General features: G+C 42.5%; 1 protein-coding gene across 1 annotated transcript; it reads left to right on the top strand.

The window, feature by feature from the left end:
- The first annotated feature begins 1,124 nt into the window (after nt 1–1,124).
- Nucleotides 1,125–18,167, top strand: ARPP19 (cAMP regulated phosphoprotein 19). The gene is made up of 3 exons (XM_006118516.4): nt 1,125–1,374; nt 10,089–10,211; nt 12,734–18,167. The coding sequence occupies exons 1-3, from the start codon at nt 1,330–1,332 to the stop codon at nt 12,902–12,904; spliced, it is 339 nt and encodes a 112-aa protein (XP_006118578.1). The 5' UTR covers nt 1,125–1,329; the 3' UTR covers nt 12,905–18,167.
- Nucleotides 18,168–20,150: the final 1,983 nt, after the last annotated feature.

The raw sequence follows: 20,150 nt of genomic DNA, 5'->3' as shown, positions 1-20,150 counted from the left end.
CATTTACTGTGGTGTTTTCTCTCTGGTACTCCATCCACATTTTTAGAGGGAGTGTGAGCTGTTGAGGTTGAACTCTCTGCATTAGCCTGAGCAGAAGCCTCTGCTCATGCTGGGACCTTGCTAGACGCAAAATGCTAGGTAAGTGCTCCATACTGCAACCTTCTGCCCTAGCCCTGAGCCCGCTCCCACACCCAAACTCCTGCTCAGACCTCATGCCTTGAGCACCTGGGCATGTAGGATTTGTGAGCAATGCCTGCCAGGCAGTAGGGACAGGCAGGGCTTGGATAATTGCAAGATGTTTAAATTTCGGATTGACAGAGCCCTGGCCTGGTTGATTTAGTTGAGATTGGTCCTGGAGGCTGGACTTGATGACCTTCTGAGGTCTCTTCCAGCTCTATGATTCTATGAATTGTTGATGCTAGCCCCGAGGATGAATGTAGGGCATGTAAAATGTCCGGTTATTTTCTGTTTTTTCTCAGACGGAAGGCCACTTGGGACGTTCCTTCACTGCTGCATTTTTTTTTTTTGGCTCAACTAATTTCCCTTCCCTGCCATGTTTGATAGCTGTTGTGAAAGTATTGGACAACGCTAGGGTGAAGAGGCAGCAACGCACAGGAGTGACCACACATGGACATGGGTAACAGGTAGGGTCCTGATGAGAGCCCTGCCTGTTGGGGAAGGAGGTTTAGCTCAGGCCAGTGACTTGAGTTAGCCCGTGCCGGGAGTCGGGGAAGAGGAGCAAGGCATAGGCCAGCGGCCTCATGTGCTGCGGGGAAGGAGGGGAGAACATGGGCAAGTGACTCGGGCACTGATCCATTTTCCCTTTGGGAAATATGGTCACGCTAGCAAGGATGCTGTTCGTTAAAGGCAGGGGAGGCTTCCTAACTGGCACTAATGTGGACACCCCCTGTCCTAACGCAGGTCTCCCTCGCTCTCTTCCCTCGAAATGGCCCAATCACGGAGTAAATTGGAGCCATCCTAAAGAGGTAGACCAGACAAAGACTAAACTACAACTCCCAGTATGCATCTGCAAAGGGGGCGGATATGACGTTCAAAAGTCGGACGTTGGCGTAAAGAGTGAGGCCGGAAATTGCACAGTTCTTTTCTGCTTATTCGCTCTCTTACCTCAGGTTGAGAAGCGGGTTGGCTGGGGAGGGGGAGTGCGGAGGAAGTCTGATCCCGCCGGCTCGCCGTCGTGAGCGCGGCGGCCATCTTGTGCGGGAGGCGATCGGTGTGTGCGGCGGCGCTGGTTGCAGCGAAGGACGGAGGCGGCTGCGCGTCCCGAATCCCTCCCGTCTCCTTCTCTAGCAGCTGCTGCGGGGGGGCGCGATGTCCGCCGAGAGCCCGGAGCCCGCCTCGGCCGAGGAGCAGAAGGTGGGCGGCCGGGTCGTGCCTCCTCAGGGCACGTGGGGGAGGCGGCCGCTCTCCGGAGTTATGTCGGTTCGGGGCCCGGGTCGGCTGCATCCGGTTGGCCTGGCAGCGGGCTTCGTCTCTGGCGGCTGGCGCTGCCGTCTCTCAACTCGCGAGGGCCGCTGATTCTGCTGGGGCGCGGCGCCCCGGGCCTGAGCTGCCCGTCGCCTCTGCGAGGCCGCTTTGCTCCAGGGCTGAGGGGAGCCCCGCAAGCGCGGGGTCCGCCGCGGCACAGCAGGCCGGATTCCCTGAGCGGTGGGGATTGTCTCTGCGTGGGCGCGTTACCGCCGGCGGGGGGGGGGGGGTGGTCCGGGAGCGGGCGTGCGCGAGCTCACAGCTCGGGGTTGCTTCCCCGCAGGAAGCGGGGGTGTCGCGCGGCCCCGGGCCCTGGCTCCTGCAGTGGAGCGCTGCGGCCCCCTGCAACATCAGGGTGCTTGTCCCCGGGCTGAGCACTGTTGGGAGGTGTTGCTGAGATGTGTGAATGCGCGGGGCAGAGGTGGGTGCAGGCCCCGGCTCCATAGCTGAATATAGCTGAGGGGTGAAGAATGATATTAAGAGATTGACCTTTGCACGTTTTTTCATGAGGAATTTTATTCTCCTGACCAATGAATCACTGATATGCCTGAAGCTTCGGGAACGAACACTTTCCGTCGCCCCATTGTGCCGGTCCTTGGGCCTTTCCCTCTCCCCCAGCTAGTCCCTGTACTTGTCTGTGTTAGGAGTGTGAAGGGTTTTAGATTCTTCACGTGCAGTTTTGGTAGGCGGACACTAACCACCATTTTATCAGCATCCTTATTTCTGAATGGTTTAAGGAGCAGCAAGCCACTTGAGAATGTCACCTTTTCCTGTAAGCCATAGAGAATGGAGAGCTTCCAAAACAAAACTGCTGTACCATACTTATGCCCTGTCATTATTGAGAATAGCCATTTTAAAGAAGCAATTGGCAGCTTTAACACATTATTTGTTGTTTATAGTATCTCGAACTTTGAAAACTGGAATATAGCTTTCACTCTATGCAGCCTTTTTTTTCTTGGTTTGGATCATGAGAAATCTTTTCTTTTTTACACTTGTGTTATTGTTATATGGACTGCATTGCAAACAATACTGGGACATTGTTATTTTAAAAGTCTTCCTAGCTGGACTTAAGTTACGGAATCACTTCTCTTGTGCTGAAGTGCTGTGACTTTTTTACCCCTGTTTAAACTTGGATGATAGTATGTAAACCAAATATATGTCATCCAAATTTGGTACAACTTATCTTGCAAAGAGGTGTGAAAAAAACATAGCCCTGAGCCACTTCAGTTATACTGTCAAATATGTTGGTGTGGACAGCCCTGTATTGGCAGGAGACACTCTCCCGTCAACATAGCTATTGCCTCTTGCTGGGAGTGATTTAATATTGCCAACAGGAGGGTGAATTCCCTCATTGCCATTGAGCAGCTTCATGGGAGGCTTGACAGCAGTATAGCTATGTCATTATAGGCTGTAGAGTGTAGCCATGGCCCAAAGCTTTGCAGTCATCTACCCATTTTCTTGTGTCTGAGCTGAACTGGTTGTAAAGGTAGGGTTTTGGGCTCATGCTGACTAATTGAAATATCTTAATGAAGACCGTACTAGTTCAAACTTATTACAAGCATGTAGCTTATTGTTTTATTTTGTCTTCAATAGCTCAAACATTTGTAAAAAAACTATTGAAGGGATAGTGTTACTAGCCAAAAATGTAGGATAACACACAACACACTTTGGAATGTGCATCACTGTCACAATAGCTCTGTATATGTGAGTATTCTTAAATACTAAATTATGCAACAATATAGCTTATATGATTTCCTTCGTAGTATTTTAGTTCAAGCAATTGATTCATGCTGAAAACTTTGATACTAACCAAATATCAGTATGAAGACCTCAAAGTTTAAACATGTAAGGATTTTTTTTTTCAGCAAATAATGTATCATTGTTCTGGTGCAGTAGTTCCAGTGTGAAATTGATTTGAAATGGATCCAATCTAGCCTAATGGTCTAAGTAAGAGAGATTTAAAAGAACAAACTTTGTATTAAAATTGAACACATTTGATTTGCGTGCTGTTAGGATGCTGTATGTGTCATTTTTACAAAGTTGTGCTACTGGACTTAATATTTAGTAAACTGCAGATTAGATTTTATTAACTGGCACTTTTATTTTGCACCCTCAACTTGTTTCATTTGGGAGCCAAGAAGATCTTGCCCAGCTCCCTTCTCAAAAGTCAACTAAGAGTATATTAATTTTTTCAGGGTTTCTTGCTTTAAAATCTGTGCATTCTCACGTCTTTGTTCAATCTTTCACTGATGTTATGTGCTAGGAATAAATGCAGGAACCCTGTGACAAGACAGGAAAGCAGTTTGCACAGTCATCACTGGTATTTCCACAGGCAAATCAAATGCTCTCTTATGTAGCAGGAAATGAGAAATATTGAATAAAACAGTTAGAAACATTTTCCCTGGGTAATATTGGCTATTTTAGACTAGATTATCAAAATGTTATTGCAAGAAAGTAGTACCTCTGCATCACTTACCAAAGTTATGCATCTAGAGCAGAGGTGGGCAATAATTTTTGACTGGGGGCTACTTCAGAAATTTTTGAAGTGGCCCTGGTTTGCTCCGGAAGGGGTGGGGCCTCAGGCAGAAGGGGCAAAGCCAGGATGCTTCCCCACCCACACACCCTGATTGGTCTGAGCATGAGGAAGCGGGTGAAGTCTTTGATCCCTCCCTTTAGGTGCCCGTGTCCGTGCCCGTGCCCCTGGTGGTAGAAAGAGATTTCATGAATTCCCCCTGCTTGCCCCCTGCAAGGGAGCACTGCTCTTAGTTAACCACCAACTGATCGGCAGCTGGCAGTTGACTTTAAATGCCAAGCCTTTGCAGGGTGGGAGGAGACTTTGCGCACTCCCCTGCCCCCCAAGGCCTGATTGGCTTGGGGGTCAGGAGAGCATGTGAAATCTCATCCCACCCTGCCCCCATCCCGCAAGGAGCATGCGGTGTTTAGAAGTGCCATGCCGTTAACAGGGTGGAAGGAGACTTCATGCACTTGCACCGCCCCTAGCCAATAAGGGTTTGGGGGTGGGGGGAAGCACGCGATGCTTCTAAGTGCCGTGCACTCTTTGAAGTGGGGGGGAGCAGGACAGGAGGAGGCTTTGCATGCTTTTCCCCGAGCCCCAGGCCCTGATGGGCCTGGGGGCAGAAGGGAGTGTGTGAAGTCTGACTCCCTACCCTCTGGTGCACAGGGCTGAGTCAGTTGGTTGGCCTTGGGGCGGGGGAGCCAGATCTGGCCCATGGAGGCCCTTTTGCCCACCCCAATCTAGAGGAAAAAATTCCTACAAAACTGCGGAGGCACAGAACTAAGCCCTAACGTGGTAAACTATTAGAACAGAAACTTGGACAACTCTTTAGATTATAACCTTTTTATTTTATAACACTATCTTCTGTGAAAATCTGACTTTCAAATAACTCTTGTATTTGGATACTGCCTGATAACAAATCTGAACTGGGCAGGGGTTAAATTGTCAGAACTTTTTCTATTTGAAAGAGAAGTTTTGGAAACCTTTATGCTTATTGGAGAGGTGAAAAATATTAAATAAGGGCTAAAACAATATTGAAACTTCAGTTACAGCCAGACCAGAGTTTCTTGTCTTTAGTGTAAAATTTGCAAGCGGGAAAGGAGGGTACCCAATCACAATACCTGTCATTACCAAAGAATGATAATGGGCTGTGTCATTTCACTTTGTCTTGCTTTAGAGCTTCATATGTCCACAAAGCCTCCCCTGAGAAGCTGCAGTTTACTCCAATGTTGAAACGGCAAAACCAGTTATTACCTTGGGTTTAATTTCTTGGGCTTCAGATTGTTATTTTTGTAAAATCTCCCTTTTAGAGCATTCTCCTTGATATTTTCTTCTGGTATTCCTGTTGGTCACAGAATATAATTTGAGAAGAACTGATAGTTATTTCTTTGGATTATAATTTTAGAAGAAACTGTACATATACATATTTAGGTCGTCTTTTAGTCCTGCTAGGGAGCTGGGAGCTATGCAATCTCATTTGTCCTCCAAAGTTCTGTTGTCTGCTAACCATCTTGGCTTAGCCTTCTTAATGAAGAGTTGTAGAACTAATTCTTAGAGGCTTTGTATGCTTCCTTATGGTTGCCTATCAGTTGTGCATGTTCTTCTCCCAAATAAATCATTTGTCAAAGATGTGTTTGGATGCCACTTCTTGTAACATGTCTAAAGATTGTGTCCTTTCCCAGAATTCACTAATGCCATTGATGTAGGAGTCTCTTCTGTTCCGATTACTAGTAGACAACCATGTTCTGCATCCTGTTCAGGTGTTAATACACTTAATTACTTTTGCCAAAGTGCAAATTCTACACTTTTTTTTTTTTTTAAAGTTCCTGGTAATATGCTAGCATGTAGGGATTTGAAAAGATAAGCAGTTAACTGGATGGGGCTAAAGCAGCTTCCCGCCTGCCACGGGCAGGTGGCTGCTCCAGCCCCACGGAGGTCCCTCTGTGGATAGGGGCTAACTTAGTTATCTGGAGCAGCCCCTGCCCACAGCGGGCCTGGGGCAGCTGTTCCAGCCTAGCATTCTGCTAAACCGATAAACATCAGATTATCAGTTTCCATTACGGTTACATACCAGCTCCTGGAGAGCTGTGTGCATTTTAGATTGGAGTCATATTTGCTTTAAAAGTTCTCTTTGCTGGCTCTTCTTGAGTAAAGGTAAAACATGAGCATTACATTTACTAAACATCATCTATCTATAGCAGTGGTCTCCAACCTTTTTACACCCAACATCACTTTTAAAATCTCAGAACAGGTGAAGATCTACCACTCTGCCCCTTCCTTGAAGCCCCGCCCTCTCTATTCTCCTCCTGTCCATCCCCAGCCCTTACTTACACACTCTGATAAACAGTTTATTTTCAAATTATGCAATATATAAAATTAAAACCACGTGTTTATAGTTATGAAATAAATGGTCTGTTTTTTATTCATGCTAATTAAATCTAAAATGAAACATTTATAACTATACATTTTGTGGAGACAGAGTTCTGTGGCTGGGGACGGGAGTGGGGACAGGGTGCCAGTGGGGACAGGTTTCTGCAGCTGGGGACAGGGTGCCGGGGGGACAGAGTTCGGGGAGTGGGGATGTGAATAAGGACAGAGTTCTGTAGCTGGGAACAGAGGAGTGGGGACAGGAGAGGGGACAGAGTTCTGTGGCTGGGGGCTGGGGACGGGAGTGGGGACAGTGTTCGGGGAGTGGGGATGGGATTGGGGACAGCGCTCTGTGGCTGGGGACAGGGGAGTGGGGACCGAGTTCTTGGGACAGGGGAGTGGGGACAGCATTCTGTAGCTGGGAACAGGGGAGTTGGGACAGAGTTCTGTGGCTGCGGAGTGGGGGCTGGGGAGCAGGGAGTGGGGTGCTAGTGGAGGCAGAGAGTCCCCTGCATCTCCCTCCTTCCAGGATTCCACCTCCCTCCCCCCGAGGGAAACAAGCAAGTGCCTGCCCCGGGGCCGACCCCCCTCCTCATGCAGGGAAGCCCTGCGTGCGCCCCCCCCTGCGACTGACACGCCCCCCCCGCATGCGCCTCCCCTGGGGCTGACACCCCTCCTGTGCGGTGCAGGGAGCTGATGCTCCTTCCCGCAGTACAGCTAGTGCACTTCCTGAATTGTTGGAAGTGGCGCTAAGCTGCGGGACTTCTGTCCATCCCCGGGAAGCCGACACTACCTCCATTTTCACTTTAGGTAGGTAGTGGGGCTTCTTGGGGGTGGGAGGGAAATGGGGGCGGGGCGGACAGGACGCCTCGCGATCGACTGGTTGAGGCCTCGCGATCGACCTTTTGGTGACCCTGGATCTATAGCTACAATAACCAGCACTTTCAAGCTATTCATTGTCAGAGTTCATCAGAACTTGCATGGAAGATTTCCTGGGGGGGGGGGGAAAGCATGGTTTTGTACGAAGCTTTGGTGTTGTGTTCTATTCAGTGTCACACTTCTTTTTATAGACACGTAGTGAACTAGTGTGATAGGGTGCACTTGTCATGCTATCTGGAGTGGCTCATAACTGTTAGTTCTAATATTAGATCAGACTGTCAGAAATCAGGGCAAGCACCTCAAATTTGTGGTATATTTTATCATTAGATTTCACCAACCCAGTAACGTGAATTCCTGGATCACTATCAGTATTGTCAAGGAAGTAGCCAAAAGTCCCCTTTGTCTCTCCAGCTCATCTTGCTGCCAAGACAAACCTGAATTTGGTGGTGACGTTCACATAATCCAAAAATTACTTTACCTTAGGTTTCTCCTAATCCCAAAGGACCAGGTTCTTGCCCTAAGATCAATATGTACTCTGGATCTCACACCAAAGGTAACACTGTCAACCAGTTCTCTAATAAATTATCTAAAGTTTTATTTGCTAAGAACAAGAAATGAGCTTTTGAGAGGCTAAAGGAGGTAAAATGTGTGTGTCAGGGTTTTTTGTAAATCCAAAATTATAGCAGGAGTGTAGTGATTTGCCAGTTTCCCAAAAGTGTTTTCAGGACTATCCAGAGAAACTTTGGGGATCTCCATTCTTTTCTTTAGTTATTCTACCCTGTTAGAATCCAAATAATCTAGACACATATGATCATCCTTTAAATTAGTACTTGTAAAGCTTTTTCTCTGGACAATAATCTAAATGGTTTTACTTACATAATGGCAAGTTGCTTTGAATAATTAGCATTTTCACTTACAGTGATATGCCTAGTGTAAATGTTTGCTGTTACATTATAATAGGAGTATAGGTACTTGAAAACTGTCCAAGTAACATTCCATTAGTTTTCATGGAGTTCTAACACCCTGAATATACTTGTACATTAACACATGTAAGTATAATGTAAAGGTAATGTAATAGTAAAAATGATACAGTTAACACTTCCTTTGATCTGTAAACTCACAAGTGAATTGCCATTTAGTTCCTTTGATATTCATACACAAGTGAATTGGCCTATGTCTTTAGCCTGAGCTAGTCTGACAGCCTCACAGAATTGTTGGGAAGTGGGTCTGGCCCACGAAAGCTCATCACCTATTAAACCATCTTGTTAGTCTTTAAAGTGCTACATAGTTTTTCCTTTTGTATATGTGAAAAGAGATCTTGAGCTGTACAATTTCTAAATGAGACCACTGTTCAGTGCAACTTCATGGGACTTTTAAACTAAACAAAACATAAGTCCTGGAACATTGCCTTGGCAGAGAAGTGGATTAAATGACTTGATAGGTCTTCCATATGCTGCTTTCTTGTTTGTTAATGTATTGAAATGCACTGGTTCAAGAGCTCCTCCTTGGTGTGCTTATTCTGTCACTGGATTTTCTGTGAAGAATCCAAAGTCTTTCCTCACAAGTTCCTGCAAATTCAGAGGCAATCTGTATGTGCTATAATTTCCTGACTCTGATGACAGGCAAGGTTTCAGAGCTGTGATATTCTTATTTATATGCGGTGTGGGCTCCATGCTCCATAGCAGTGGTGGCCAACCTGTGGCTTTGGGGCCCCATATGACTCTTCCGAAGTTAATATGCAGCTCTGCGCACAGGTGTCAACTTTGGGGCTGGAGCTACAGGCATCAACATAGGCGCTGACTCCATGGACACCTACTGGCAACCAAGCAGCCCCCTGCTGCCCCTCCCCCCCCAGCTGTGCATTTTGCCAGCTGGTGGCCCCACTGATCTACTACTCCCTTGCTCTCCCAGCACCTCTGGAACACTGAACAGCTGGAAGCTCCTGGAGGATGGAGGAGGTGGCAGGGAGGGGCTGGAGTGGAAGCAGAGCTGGGGTGGGTGTTTGTGGGAAGAGGTGGTATCTTGGGGGACAGGGTTGGAGTCTGGGATGAGGGGAGGTTGGGCACCCCTGACTGGAGGGGATGTTGTTGCCTTTGGGCACCAACTTTCTCATGTCCCAGGGGGTGCTCAGTGCTCAAACCCCAGCTCTCCCCTCTCCCTTTTTGAATCTGCTGTTCCCTTGCTCCTCCCCTGTCTTGCTAGATCCTCCTGCCTGCTGCAAAACACCTGATTGTGATGTTTAGGAGGTGCTGATTGTGCAGGTTGCTGGAGGGTGGAAGGTGATGGGATCAAGAGGAGGAGCTGGTGGGATGGGGCGGGGCTGCTGATTCATTACTGTCTCTCTGGCAGTGTCAGTTCTGGCTTCTTCTCTGGCTCAGGTTGGCCACCAGTGTTACATAGCTGACATCTAAACAGGTCTTTTCTTGTGAAGCTTTAATATGATGTAGTAAGGACATTTAGAGAAGCTCCCACTAGCACTCATATAGACTTCAAAAGTTTTTGTACCACCATCTTTAGTTTGAGTAATTAAACTTGCTCTGCAAAATTGGCTATATTGGCTGTTAGTGGTATAAAATAGACTAGCTGTAAAATTGGAGTCCTGCAAGATACAGCAGGAATTATTTTTTGTGTTGTATATTTAATTTTAGGGTTGTGGAGAGACACTGTATAGTTGCTGTGCTCAAAGCTTTTGGAAAAATGCTGAACAGTGTCTAGTCAAATCCTCACTAATAGTTTGTGGCATCAGATGACTGATGCAGATCATTGTGCTGTTGAATTGCTCAGTGGGGGAGTTCTGGCACAGGTGTGTTGAGAAATTTTTTTTTAATTGCATATGTTTCAGGAAATGGAAGATAAGGTGATCAGCCCAGAAAAAGTTGAAGAAGCGAAGTTGAAAGCAAGATATCCTCATCTAGGCCAAAAGCCTGGGGGTTCAGATTTCTTGAGGAAGAGGCTTCAGAAAGGAGTGAGTTTTATTCTGTAAATGGACTGATACAAGTCACATAGTATGGAAAAGTACATATGGAATGCTTGTTGCTATGTCTCTTTTTTTCCTCACGTTTAGGGCCAGAACTTGGTCCCTGAGATAGCTGCTTCAAATTGCTCTTCTACCATCCCTCCTTCTGCTTCAGGATTGCCAAAACTAATGACCACTCTGAAAAAATATTCACCCAAATTCTGAGTAACTACATGAAGGCCATAATGTTTCATTGAAATTCATGCCAACATACTGTGGACATCAGATACTGTGATAATAAATATATACCCCAGCCTGTAGAGTAGGGGTGGGGAACCTCAGGCCCTGGATCCAGCCCCCAAGGCTTGGATCACTCCTCCCTCCCCCCCAGCATTGGGGAGCCCATGCCACTGCCCACCTGCCACCCCCTTGCAGAACATCTTGCAGAGCTGGAACACACAAAATCTACTAGCCTGGGCCCCTTAGGCTCTGGTGTGCAAGGGGGATGTGAGGAGTTTCTTCTTCTAGTTGGGGACCACGTCAGTTATTGATATTGTTTTGGGGGCTTTTTTTGCTTCTCGCTTAGCCCCTGAATGATTTTTCTGTGGGTCAGCTGCTCCCAACCCAAAAAAGGTTCCCCACCCTTGCTGTAGCGCACTTATGTAATGATAGAGTAGCTTGGAGTGAGTCAGCACTTTCGTTCTGTTCCAGAGTTGGCTAATGATGAGGGGCTAGTATCTATCCTTTGTGTGCTTTCATTTACCCATCTGTAAATTGTTCAGTATGTTTGCATGAGAGGCACTATGTAAAGTGTCCTCTGTGGTTAGATGAGCAGTCATGTATGCCAGGTATTGTGTAAACTTCTGCAACCTCTGCTGATACATGCACCTTCACATCCTAGCTTTTACTGTTTATTGTGCAACTCAACTGGAAGCGACATATCAAGGTGACTTTAAGCCATCTTTAAACCTCCACCTACCAGCCAATGTAAAGTTGTGTTGGTAGTCAATGGTCCCCCTCAAAAATGGTGGGCAGTAGTAGCTTCTGGGATATGTCCTTTTTTCTGTACAGAGCTGGAACAGCTGCAACACAGTTCTTTGCTACAGGAGTTCCCCTTTGTGTGGATTCCTCCCGTAGCAGTTAAGATGGCTCTTTGTTGCTATTTTGTTGCTACTTTAATAGAAGTGTTTTCCAGTAAACTTCAAAGTGTGCAGACCTGGCCTAAGACTCTCAGGCTATGTCTCGACTGCATTCCTCTGTTGACAGAGAGATGTAGATAAGGCACGTCAAAATTGCTAATGAAGCAGGGTTTTAAATATCCTACTCTTCATTAGCATAAACACAGCCACCGCTTTTCTTCGAAACTGAGCTTTTTCGGAAAAAACCAGCAGTCTAGACGCAGATCTGTCGAAAATAAACCCACACGTCTCACTTTTAAAGGAATACTGACAGCTTAAATCACACTCCTGATTTTAATTGATAAGTCAAAGGGAAGTCACCAGCTCACTTGAATTTTTGTTGCTCATGACCTGTCCCTGACTTCCACTAAAATAACTTTGGCAAAATCTTAACCTTAATCTCAATATATGCAACTCATGAAGGATTTTCTGTGAATGTGTCAATAACTAATTTAACTGCATGATGTGAAGTCTAGTTAAATATGCAGAATGTTCTCTGTGTGTGGTTTTTTTTTGTTTGTTTGTCTTTTTTAAGAGAGCACAGCTCTGAAATTCCTGGAGCAGGCTCTCTATCCTTTGTACTTTCTAAAATATTTTGGTAGTTGGAGGTACGTTATTCTGAATTATGGAGTTCGCTTAGTTCACCACACTTTTCAGGCTCTGGTCTGAAGTCCTTGAGAGCGAACGAATGAAGCCTTTCTGTTCTTTTGAAAATTATGGCTGGTAGCAAAGTGCTTATATGCAACAGGACAGATCTGCAGTTAGCCTTATCAACATTTCACCTGCCATGCTTAACTTCAGTATAGTAAACTTCCGATAACCTGGGTCCTAAAGGTGCCAGATTATCAGATTATCAGATATGTCGGACTATCGGAAGGGGAAGCTATGAGGGTTGTGGGGTGGAGTGGGGGGATGCGCCCCTCGGCGCTGCAGGACCAACCCTGCAGCACCCCAGCTGCTCTGCCCCAGACTTCCCCAAGTCAGCAGCGGCTGAATCGGGGAAGCTGGAGGCAGAGCAGCTCCAACTGTCCGGCTGCCTGGAACACTTCTGGGTTCCAGATAGTGCTGGACCATCAGGAGTGCCGGACCATTGGACGCCAGACCACTGGAGTTTTACTGTATTAATGTTCTCAACATACGTTTACTTTGGAGTGTTTACTAACACTGCTGTGCTTCAAATGGTTTAGAAAATAGTTTTAACTCTTGTCCTTAAGAGCATTGTTAAAGCAATGCTTTAAACTTCCCACTCATCAGTTACCTATTTCTGAAGTTTTAAATTGTCTTCAGTTATTGAACCAATGTAATTTCATGTGTATCGGATACACTTTTCAATTAAATATTTTTGTCTTTTAGCAAAAATACTTTGATTCTGGGGATTACAACATGGCTAAAGCAAAGATGAAGAACAAGCAGCTCCCAACTGCAACTTCGGACAAGACAGAAGTGACTGGTGATCACATTCCCACTCCACAGGACCTTCCTCAGCGGAAACCATCTCTTGTTGCTAGCAAGCTGGCTGGCTGACTAGCACATCTGAACTGCAAGAATCTTCTCATTCCCGTTTTCTCCTGAATAGTTACTCCTCACTTTTTTTTTTTTCCTTACACTAAGTCATTTAAGACTGACAGCTTTGCAGGTAGTGGTAGCATGTGCTGCTATTGTAAGGAAGTACTGTTGAAAGTAAAATGTGTAGTACTTGGATTAGTTAAGAACAATGCACTGGAAAAAAAAGACCGGTTTGATTAGAGCAGTGTAAAGTAATCTACTTGAAAATGTACATATTGCCTATTTCCTAGAGTAGGACTGGTTTCAGCAAGTGACATAGCAAGTTTTACAATTTTTAATGTTTTCGCTTTCTTTATTTCATCTTAACCTCAGCATAGTATGTTTGTATTTAATATAACTACCTGTTGTGTTGCTTTTTCTTCTGTTTTGATTGCTGTTTTGTTCTCTATAATAGAGGTTTAGACCACAAGTTGCTCAAAGGTAAAGCAAGTATAAAAACAAAAGCGTGGCTCTGAATGAATTTGTATATCTGCTGTTGAACTTGAATGGCCTTAAACCTGTTTCAGCTTTAACAATAGACTTTTACTTGGGCAATATTTGCCCATTCTCATGTAACTCTTGTGATCCTAGTGCTTACTTACAACTGCCTGTTGAAGCTGGTATTCTTTTCAGTTCTGTAGTGTAAAACACACTTTTGTTGAAGACGTGAATGAAGTATGCATGTGCATAGACTGTTGAATTCACTCTTGTGCCATTTTTGTAAATATAATAGTTTTGCACAACCTTTTGCAATTGTCCATTAATTTTACATTTTAAAAAAGCAGAATGTGCCAATCAGAAGCACAACTGATTATGTACCTTGGAAAATCTCAGCCTGAAATTATGAGCTCAGAGTTTTGCAGCTGAAAGTAACAAACTTGTATATCCAGGATTTGTGAAACACTTCATATAGACACTTGTTGAGTTGGTCTAATTAACTGTATGCTTTTGCAGCTGTTTTTTTATTTTATTTTATTTTTTTGTATTTAACAATCTCCAATGTTCATATATGGTAATCTGAATTATGTACCTATTGACATTCAAAGGCAGGAGCCCATTCTGTTCAGTATCTTATAAATGTATAGCTTTTTAAGTTGAAATGCTCTGTGGGATACTTGGAATATAGAGAAATAAATGTATGAAAACCTATGCTGTCCTTTAGAGGTTCCCCTGATGACAACCTTCAAAACTACTTGGAGTTACTAAGAAATTAGACAGGCATTAATGCATTTGGAATATTTAACATTTTTAATTGAAAGAATGTAAAATCTTGTTTTGTTGAACTCTTAAGGTGATGATATAACACAGATTTATTGAAGGGACACCTTAGTTATTTGCATTGCACAACATCAGGAATAGAAACTTGTATTATACACTGATCTATTGATTAACACAAGATGTGTCTATTGATAGATAATATTGTAGTTTGTCAATTCAGTAAAGATAAATTTCATTTTATGCAGACGGTGTAGGTTGGATGGGGACCTAACTTGCTAGATAGAACAAGTAACACCTAGAAGCTACCAAAATATAAATTGCATGATATCAGAAAGCTGAGGATGGGCACAATATGAATCTGAAATTCCCCATTTAGCTGGATCAGGTATTAAAGTAATAGAGAAAGCGCTACTAAAAACCACTTGCTAACAAGGCTATAAGCTACTCTTTTGAAAGGAGGGATTCAGAATTGTCTCCTCTACTCCCCCGAAATATTACGCCTCCAAGAAGACAAGAGTCTTGGCTATCTTGTTTTTCATTCACTTAAGGAAAACTGGAACACATTTCCTTTGTGTCAATCCAGCCCCATCACAAGCATTTGTGAAATAATATTCTAATCAGAATATGCATCTGAAAAAATCTCTGTATTGTTGTAGTAGTATTCGTAATAATAAAAACTTGTGGGGGAAATGATCATTGAAGTAAAATTAGACTAGTCTGTCTTTTCAGTGCCTCATACCAAAGACTAATTAAAAGTCAGAAAAACAAGGAAAAAATTAAGCTCAACTCAGACTTGTTTGACCATGAACTATGGCCAAAGGGCCTGATTGTCTCAGTAGGCACTGTACACCTGCAGCTCCCATTAACTTCACCCATTTTGAAAATTCGGATATCTTCTCATAAGAGATATAGCTATAGAGATGTTAATTGTGTGTGTGGTAGGTTTAGATGGTTTAAGTGTACTGGTGCAAGTTTAATTTTGCATAATCATGTTAGTTTATTTGACATTCTCACCCTTCCCTCTTCCCCCCATTGTGGTCAAAGCAGGACACTCAGAGAATTTCCAAATCACAAACTTTAAATCTGTTCATTCTTACATGTCTTTTTGCTAGTAATTCATTTATGATATGCCAATTACAGTCCACTTTTTCCTTTATCTTCCATTAAGATAAAATAAAATGTGTGAATATTTTTCATGGGAACAGACTGAATAAACAGTCAAATGAATAACCTGTCTCTTAAGTAAAAAGTTAATATGGGAAAGGAGGACAGTATCAAATCATAAATGTATACCTTAATAGCAAGGAAATAATATATATATATATAGAGAGAGAAGTAAATGCCTTTTTTATAGATGTCTGTCCTAATGTGAAAATCCTTCCTTATTTTTGTATGTATGACTGAAAGCAATTAGACCGACTGATAGGATTTAAAGTTTGGTCTGAAACAAGATTCTAACAATTGAAAGTGATTCAGTGTGTGTTGTTGCTGACGCTACACTGTAGTTCATCAGGTGAATTGTCTTGACATTTAGGAGGTAAAAATGGCTTAAATTTAACATTCCATTCAGTCAGCTATAAATCACTATTTTGTACCGCTGATTATACACAAAATGTCCGGTCTGGCTTGCAATTCTTAAGGTTGTAACAAATGCCATTATAGATGATCCATGAGAGAAACCTATTTGAAGTACTGTTTTACTAACCAGGGAATGACTGACTGTGAGCCTTAACCTCTTATGATAAACCTCAGCAGCAGGTACAACTAATTTGATTATATACATCAATTAAGACTGAATGATGAAGCCCAGTAAGTGCTTCACAGTAGGTCAAACTTGACTGCTAATCTGTACTTACTGTATCTTACACTAGCAAGATAACTAACCTATCCAAACTTGTGTACATAATGTATAATATGAGTTTTACCATTTGATAAATAACCTTTTTCAGAGAAGATGTATCTGCACTGTAACTTAGTAGTCCCTTTCCTATCTTGTCTTTAAAGGATAGGCAGTGATTAGCTACTAGTAGTCGCGTAAGTTTATTATACAGTAGCAATTAGTACCAACATTTTATTCAAAATAGCTACAAGTGGATTGATTAACAGCTTCAAAGATATGTCCCCAAACCTGTAGCACTGGAGGCTTCCTTAATTGTTCATACTGCTGTAGGACAATGTGCAAAAGCCATACCAGTGCTGTTTTGTTGGACATATCCTTTATACCCACTCAAGATGTTTTTTATGAAATGTCATTTGTTTTTCACAACATACACATTGTATAGTATACATAAAAAATTTATCTACTTAGTTTTTATTGTGATGTGCAAATTTGTCTTGTCTCAACCCAGGGTCTCCTAAAACCATGTTGCATCTCCTAAAACCATGTTGCAGATCATGAAGAATTTCTGGAAATCCAAATCTTGCTTTTCTGTATCACTAAAAATATGACTAGGTATCATCCTCTCTAGTGTGTTGGACTACAGTACTACATTAATGTAACCATGTTAATATATCAGCACTTATTTGTTTAACATAGGCAATTAAAATTTATTGTTGGAAAATTTTAACTCCTTAACAAATGCTTGTTTTAATGCCTTGCACTTTTGAGTGAGGGTGATTTCTGTGGGAATTAACTTTGCATCTTGAAGATAGCACTGCAGTGGTAACCTTACTTCAAAACTTGGTCCTTACTGCTGAGAATTTGACTAACAAAGTTTCATTGGTTTTTTCCTATTTAAAATTATAATCATGTAAGCTGAAACCAAGTTTTAATGTAGTCCTTTTGGAAGATTTTCAGAATATTTGCAAAAGACAGACTGATGTCTGTCCATGCCAGGAAATCAGCTGACTTCATTGAAAGGTGGTATTTTTTTATTTAGAAGCAGACAACTGTTTCCTCAAATCAATCTGCTTTTCTATATGTCTGATAATACTGTAGCAGATTGCTTTTGGTGGCTTGTTGATAGCTCTTTTCTAAAATACCCCTTAATGTAAACAAACTTACATTTTAACTTACCCCATAAACCAAGAATATTTTCGTATATAGTCACTCAAATGGTGTGCCTTTGATAACAAAGGCAAATATTGGACTTTCATGGTTAAATTTATAGTGTACAGGACATCTCATGGCAGTCCCACATAAATTCAGCCTTTGATATGAAATCTGACATGTAGATAAAGTCAAAGAGAGTGACAAAAGACGGGGTGCAAGTTTTTCCAGTTGTAAGTCTATTTTACAGCAAAGTTTTAAATAGTGCAATTTCATCCCCTTGCTGAAACAGATGACTTCATTGCTGTTGAAAACCACTGCAATCCTCAGGCTTTTGAGTAGTTAACCAGAGAACAGATAGCTTAGACTTCGGCTGTCAGCGTACAGATTTCTCTGAAATACTAAACAATAGTATATCCTGTGTGAGTGTAAACATTTTAGCCTAATTCCTAAGAACCATATTGCTATGGACAAAATGTATAGTTCTATGAACTGATTTTCATATTTATGTTTATTTCAATCAATTTTTTCCTAAAGACCCCATCTGCAGCTTTGCTGAAAAGATCATATTAAGAAATGCAGGTACTAGTGTTGGTGAACTAAAACCTAGAGTTACTGAATACCCAGTAAGTCTGATGGCGATTGCAGCTTTGGAGGGGGGTAGGACCAGATATGAATGGAGGCCTTGCATTCAAGACCATAAGTGATGTAAAAACAAAGTTATGTATACAAAAGCCTATACAATGTACTCCATAAAGTGAATTCACGCTGCAATTTCACTTAATATTTATTAAGCAGAGCTCTACCATGCAGATTTGCATCTGAGGCTTTCATTTGGCAAAGGATGTTTAATGACCACAGCTTGAGCCTTCTCCTTGAATGTTCAAAGGTGCATGACTCTTGCTACGCAAAGCTTACCTAAGCACTAAATGTATGTTCAATTACTTACTCCAGGAACAACTTTTGTAAAGTTGCATATTCACAGTGTGCGTTGAGATTTGTTATAAATTTTGAAAAGAACAAAATTCTACCAAACTTAAATGTGTATGTTCCTTTATTTGATTCTGGCTTATGGTGGAATACAGAACATTTTTTATTGCTGTTATTTCTTTGGTCTCTGTCCCAACCTAACTAAAAGCAGATATTTTCAGGAGTTATTTGTATTACTACTTTACTGGGTAGCATAATAGTGTGGCATGGAAACTTGATATGCCATTTCCTAGATGAAGGATTTGAATCTTGTGAAAGTTTTTATTTGGTAAAGTTATGAAATAATGCATTAAAAAATCTACAAATAAAAACAGGCTTTGGTGGCTTGTTTTAAATCTTTGTGTAAGCTACCGGTAATTAGTATTTTTTTTTTCAACTTTGCTCCTGTGGAGTTGTTAAGCTGTAGATATTACTGTGCCTTTCTATTAAATGCTCCTAAGATCTCCACTGCCCTTTCTCAGTTTGTAAATAATCACTAGTGGTGAATTCTGGTGATGCGGAGTTTGATACGGAGGCAGCAGTCCAACCTGTCTAGAATACAGACTCTTTATTGTGAAAGAGGATTCCCATTATAGTTATTTTAGCTGAATTTGAGAGAAACAAACCTTCAGAAAACAGGGTCCAACACTTTCTAGTGCAGCAGTTTTCAGTTGCTAAATATTCTTGGAAAAACTAGCTATGCCATATAGGTGCCTAACTGGGAGCTGTGAACTTTTGTGACTTTGGTATTTTTTGTGAGGATAGTATTTTTGTATCCTCAAAGGGGCACTGTCTTCTCTTAGCATTTTTTGCTTAAAGAGAAGCCACATATTTAAAATTAAGAAATGTGAAAAATTTCTTTTTGAATATAGACAGCAGACACAAGTTTTTCAAAAGACTGGATGATTATTCCACCAAAAGCGTAAGCTTTTGTTTCCTGAAAGGTCTCAAACTGAAAACATAAAGATTGCTTAACACATCCTATGGCCACCTCTGCCTGAAGAATGAGAGAGATGTAAAAGCATCTTTATATTGCTTGTCTTCTATGATAAAACCCTCTCCCTCCTCTGAAAACTTAGAGGCTTTTAACTATAGCATGTGGGACTGGGTGAGAAGGAAGCTGTCCTTATTTCCCACGGCTAGAGCCCATAGTGGAAGTTCTTGGAATGCATGGAGTTTAATATTTAGGGGTGGAAAGTAAAGGATGTAGTCTCTGCTTTTTTGTATTTTGTGCAGTTGATGGAATAGGATTGGGGGGGGGAAGGAAGCACCCCTGACCAACATACTTTTCATGTACAAAAATGCTGGTATGAAAAAAAAAAATGGGTCATCTGAAGAAGTGGGATGTGCCTACAAAAGCTCATGATACCATCTACGGCTGCGTCTAGATTGGCATGATTTTCCGGGAATGCTTTTAACGGAAAAGTTTTCTGTTAAAAGCATTTTCGGAACAGAGCGTCTATATTGGCACGGACGCTCTTCCGCAAAAGCACTTTTTGCGGAAAAGCGTCCGTGCCAATCTAGACGCGCTTTTCCGCAAAAAAGCCCTGATCGCCATTTTTGCGATCGGGGCTTTTTTGCAGAAAACAAATCTGAGCTGTCTACACTGGCCCTTTTGTGCAAAAGCTTTGTGCAAAAGGGACTTTTGCCTGAATGGGAGCAGAATAGTATTTCTTTAAGAAGCACTGATTTCTTACAGTAGGAAGTCAGTGCTTTTGCGGAAATTCAAGCGGCCAGTGTAGATAGCTGGCAAGTTTTTCTGGAAAAGTGGCTGATTTTCCAGAAAAACTGGCCAGTCTAGACACAGCCTACATGCTTTGTTAGGCTATAAAGTGCTATCAGTCTGTACAGGATAAACTTAAACAAATGGTCTAACTTGGCTACCCCCTGAAGCACTACATCTGTAAAAGATACTTTCCCCAGTGTAGTTTCTTGTAGACACGGCCTTGTAGAAGTTGTTCTTAGTTACGCTGCCAGTGACTCCAAGGCCCCAGTGTGTCGTCAGCAGCAGACAAATTAAGCCATTTCATGCCCTCTGTCAGCACCATG

Source organism: Pelodiscus sinensis, chromosome 14, assembly GCF_049634645.1.
Source record: "Pelodiscus sinensis isolate JC-2024 chromosome 14, ASM4963464v1, whole genome shotgun sequence".
NCBI classification, from domain to species: Eukaryota; Metazoa; Chordata; order Testudines; family Trionychidae; genus Pelodiscus; species Pelodiscus sinensis.
This window is presented reverse-complemented; position numbering and strand designations above follow the sequence as displayed.

Coding starts and splice junctions, on each gene's coding strand:
- ARPP19 (XM_006118516.4), top strand. CDS start 1,330: ATGTCCGCCGAGAGCCCGGAGCCCGCCTCGGCCGAGGAGCAGAAG. Junction 1,375..10,088: donor CCTCGGCCGAGGAGCAGAAG/GTGGGCGGCCGG, acceptor CATATGTTTCAG/GAAATGGAAGATAAGGTGAT. Junction 10,212..12,733: donor GGAAGAGGCTTCAGAAAGGA/GTGAGTTTTATT, acceptor TTTGTCTTTTAG/CAAAAATACTTTGATTCTGG.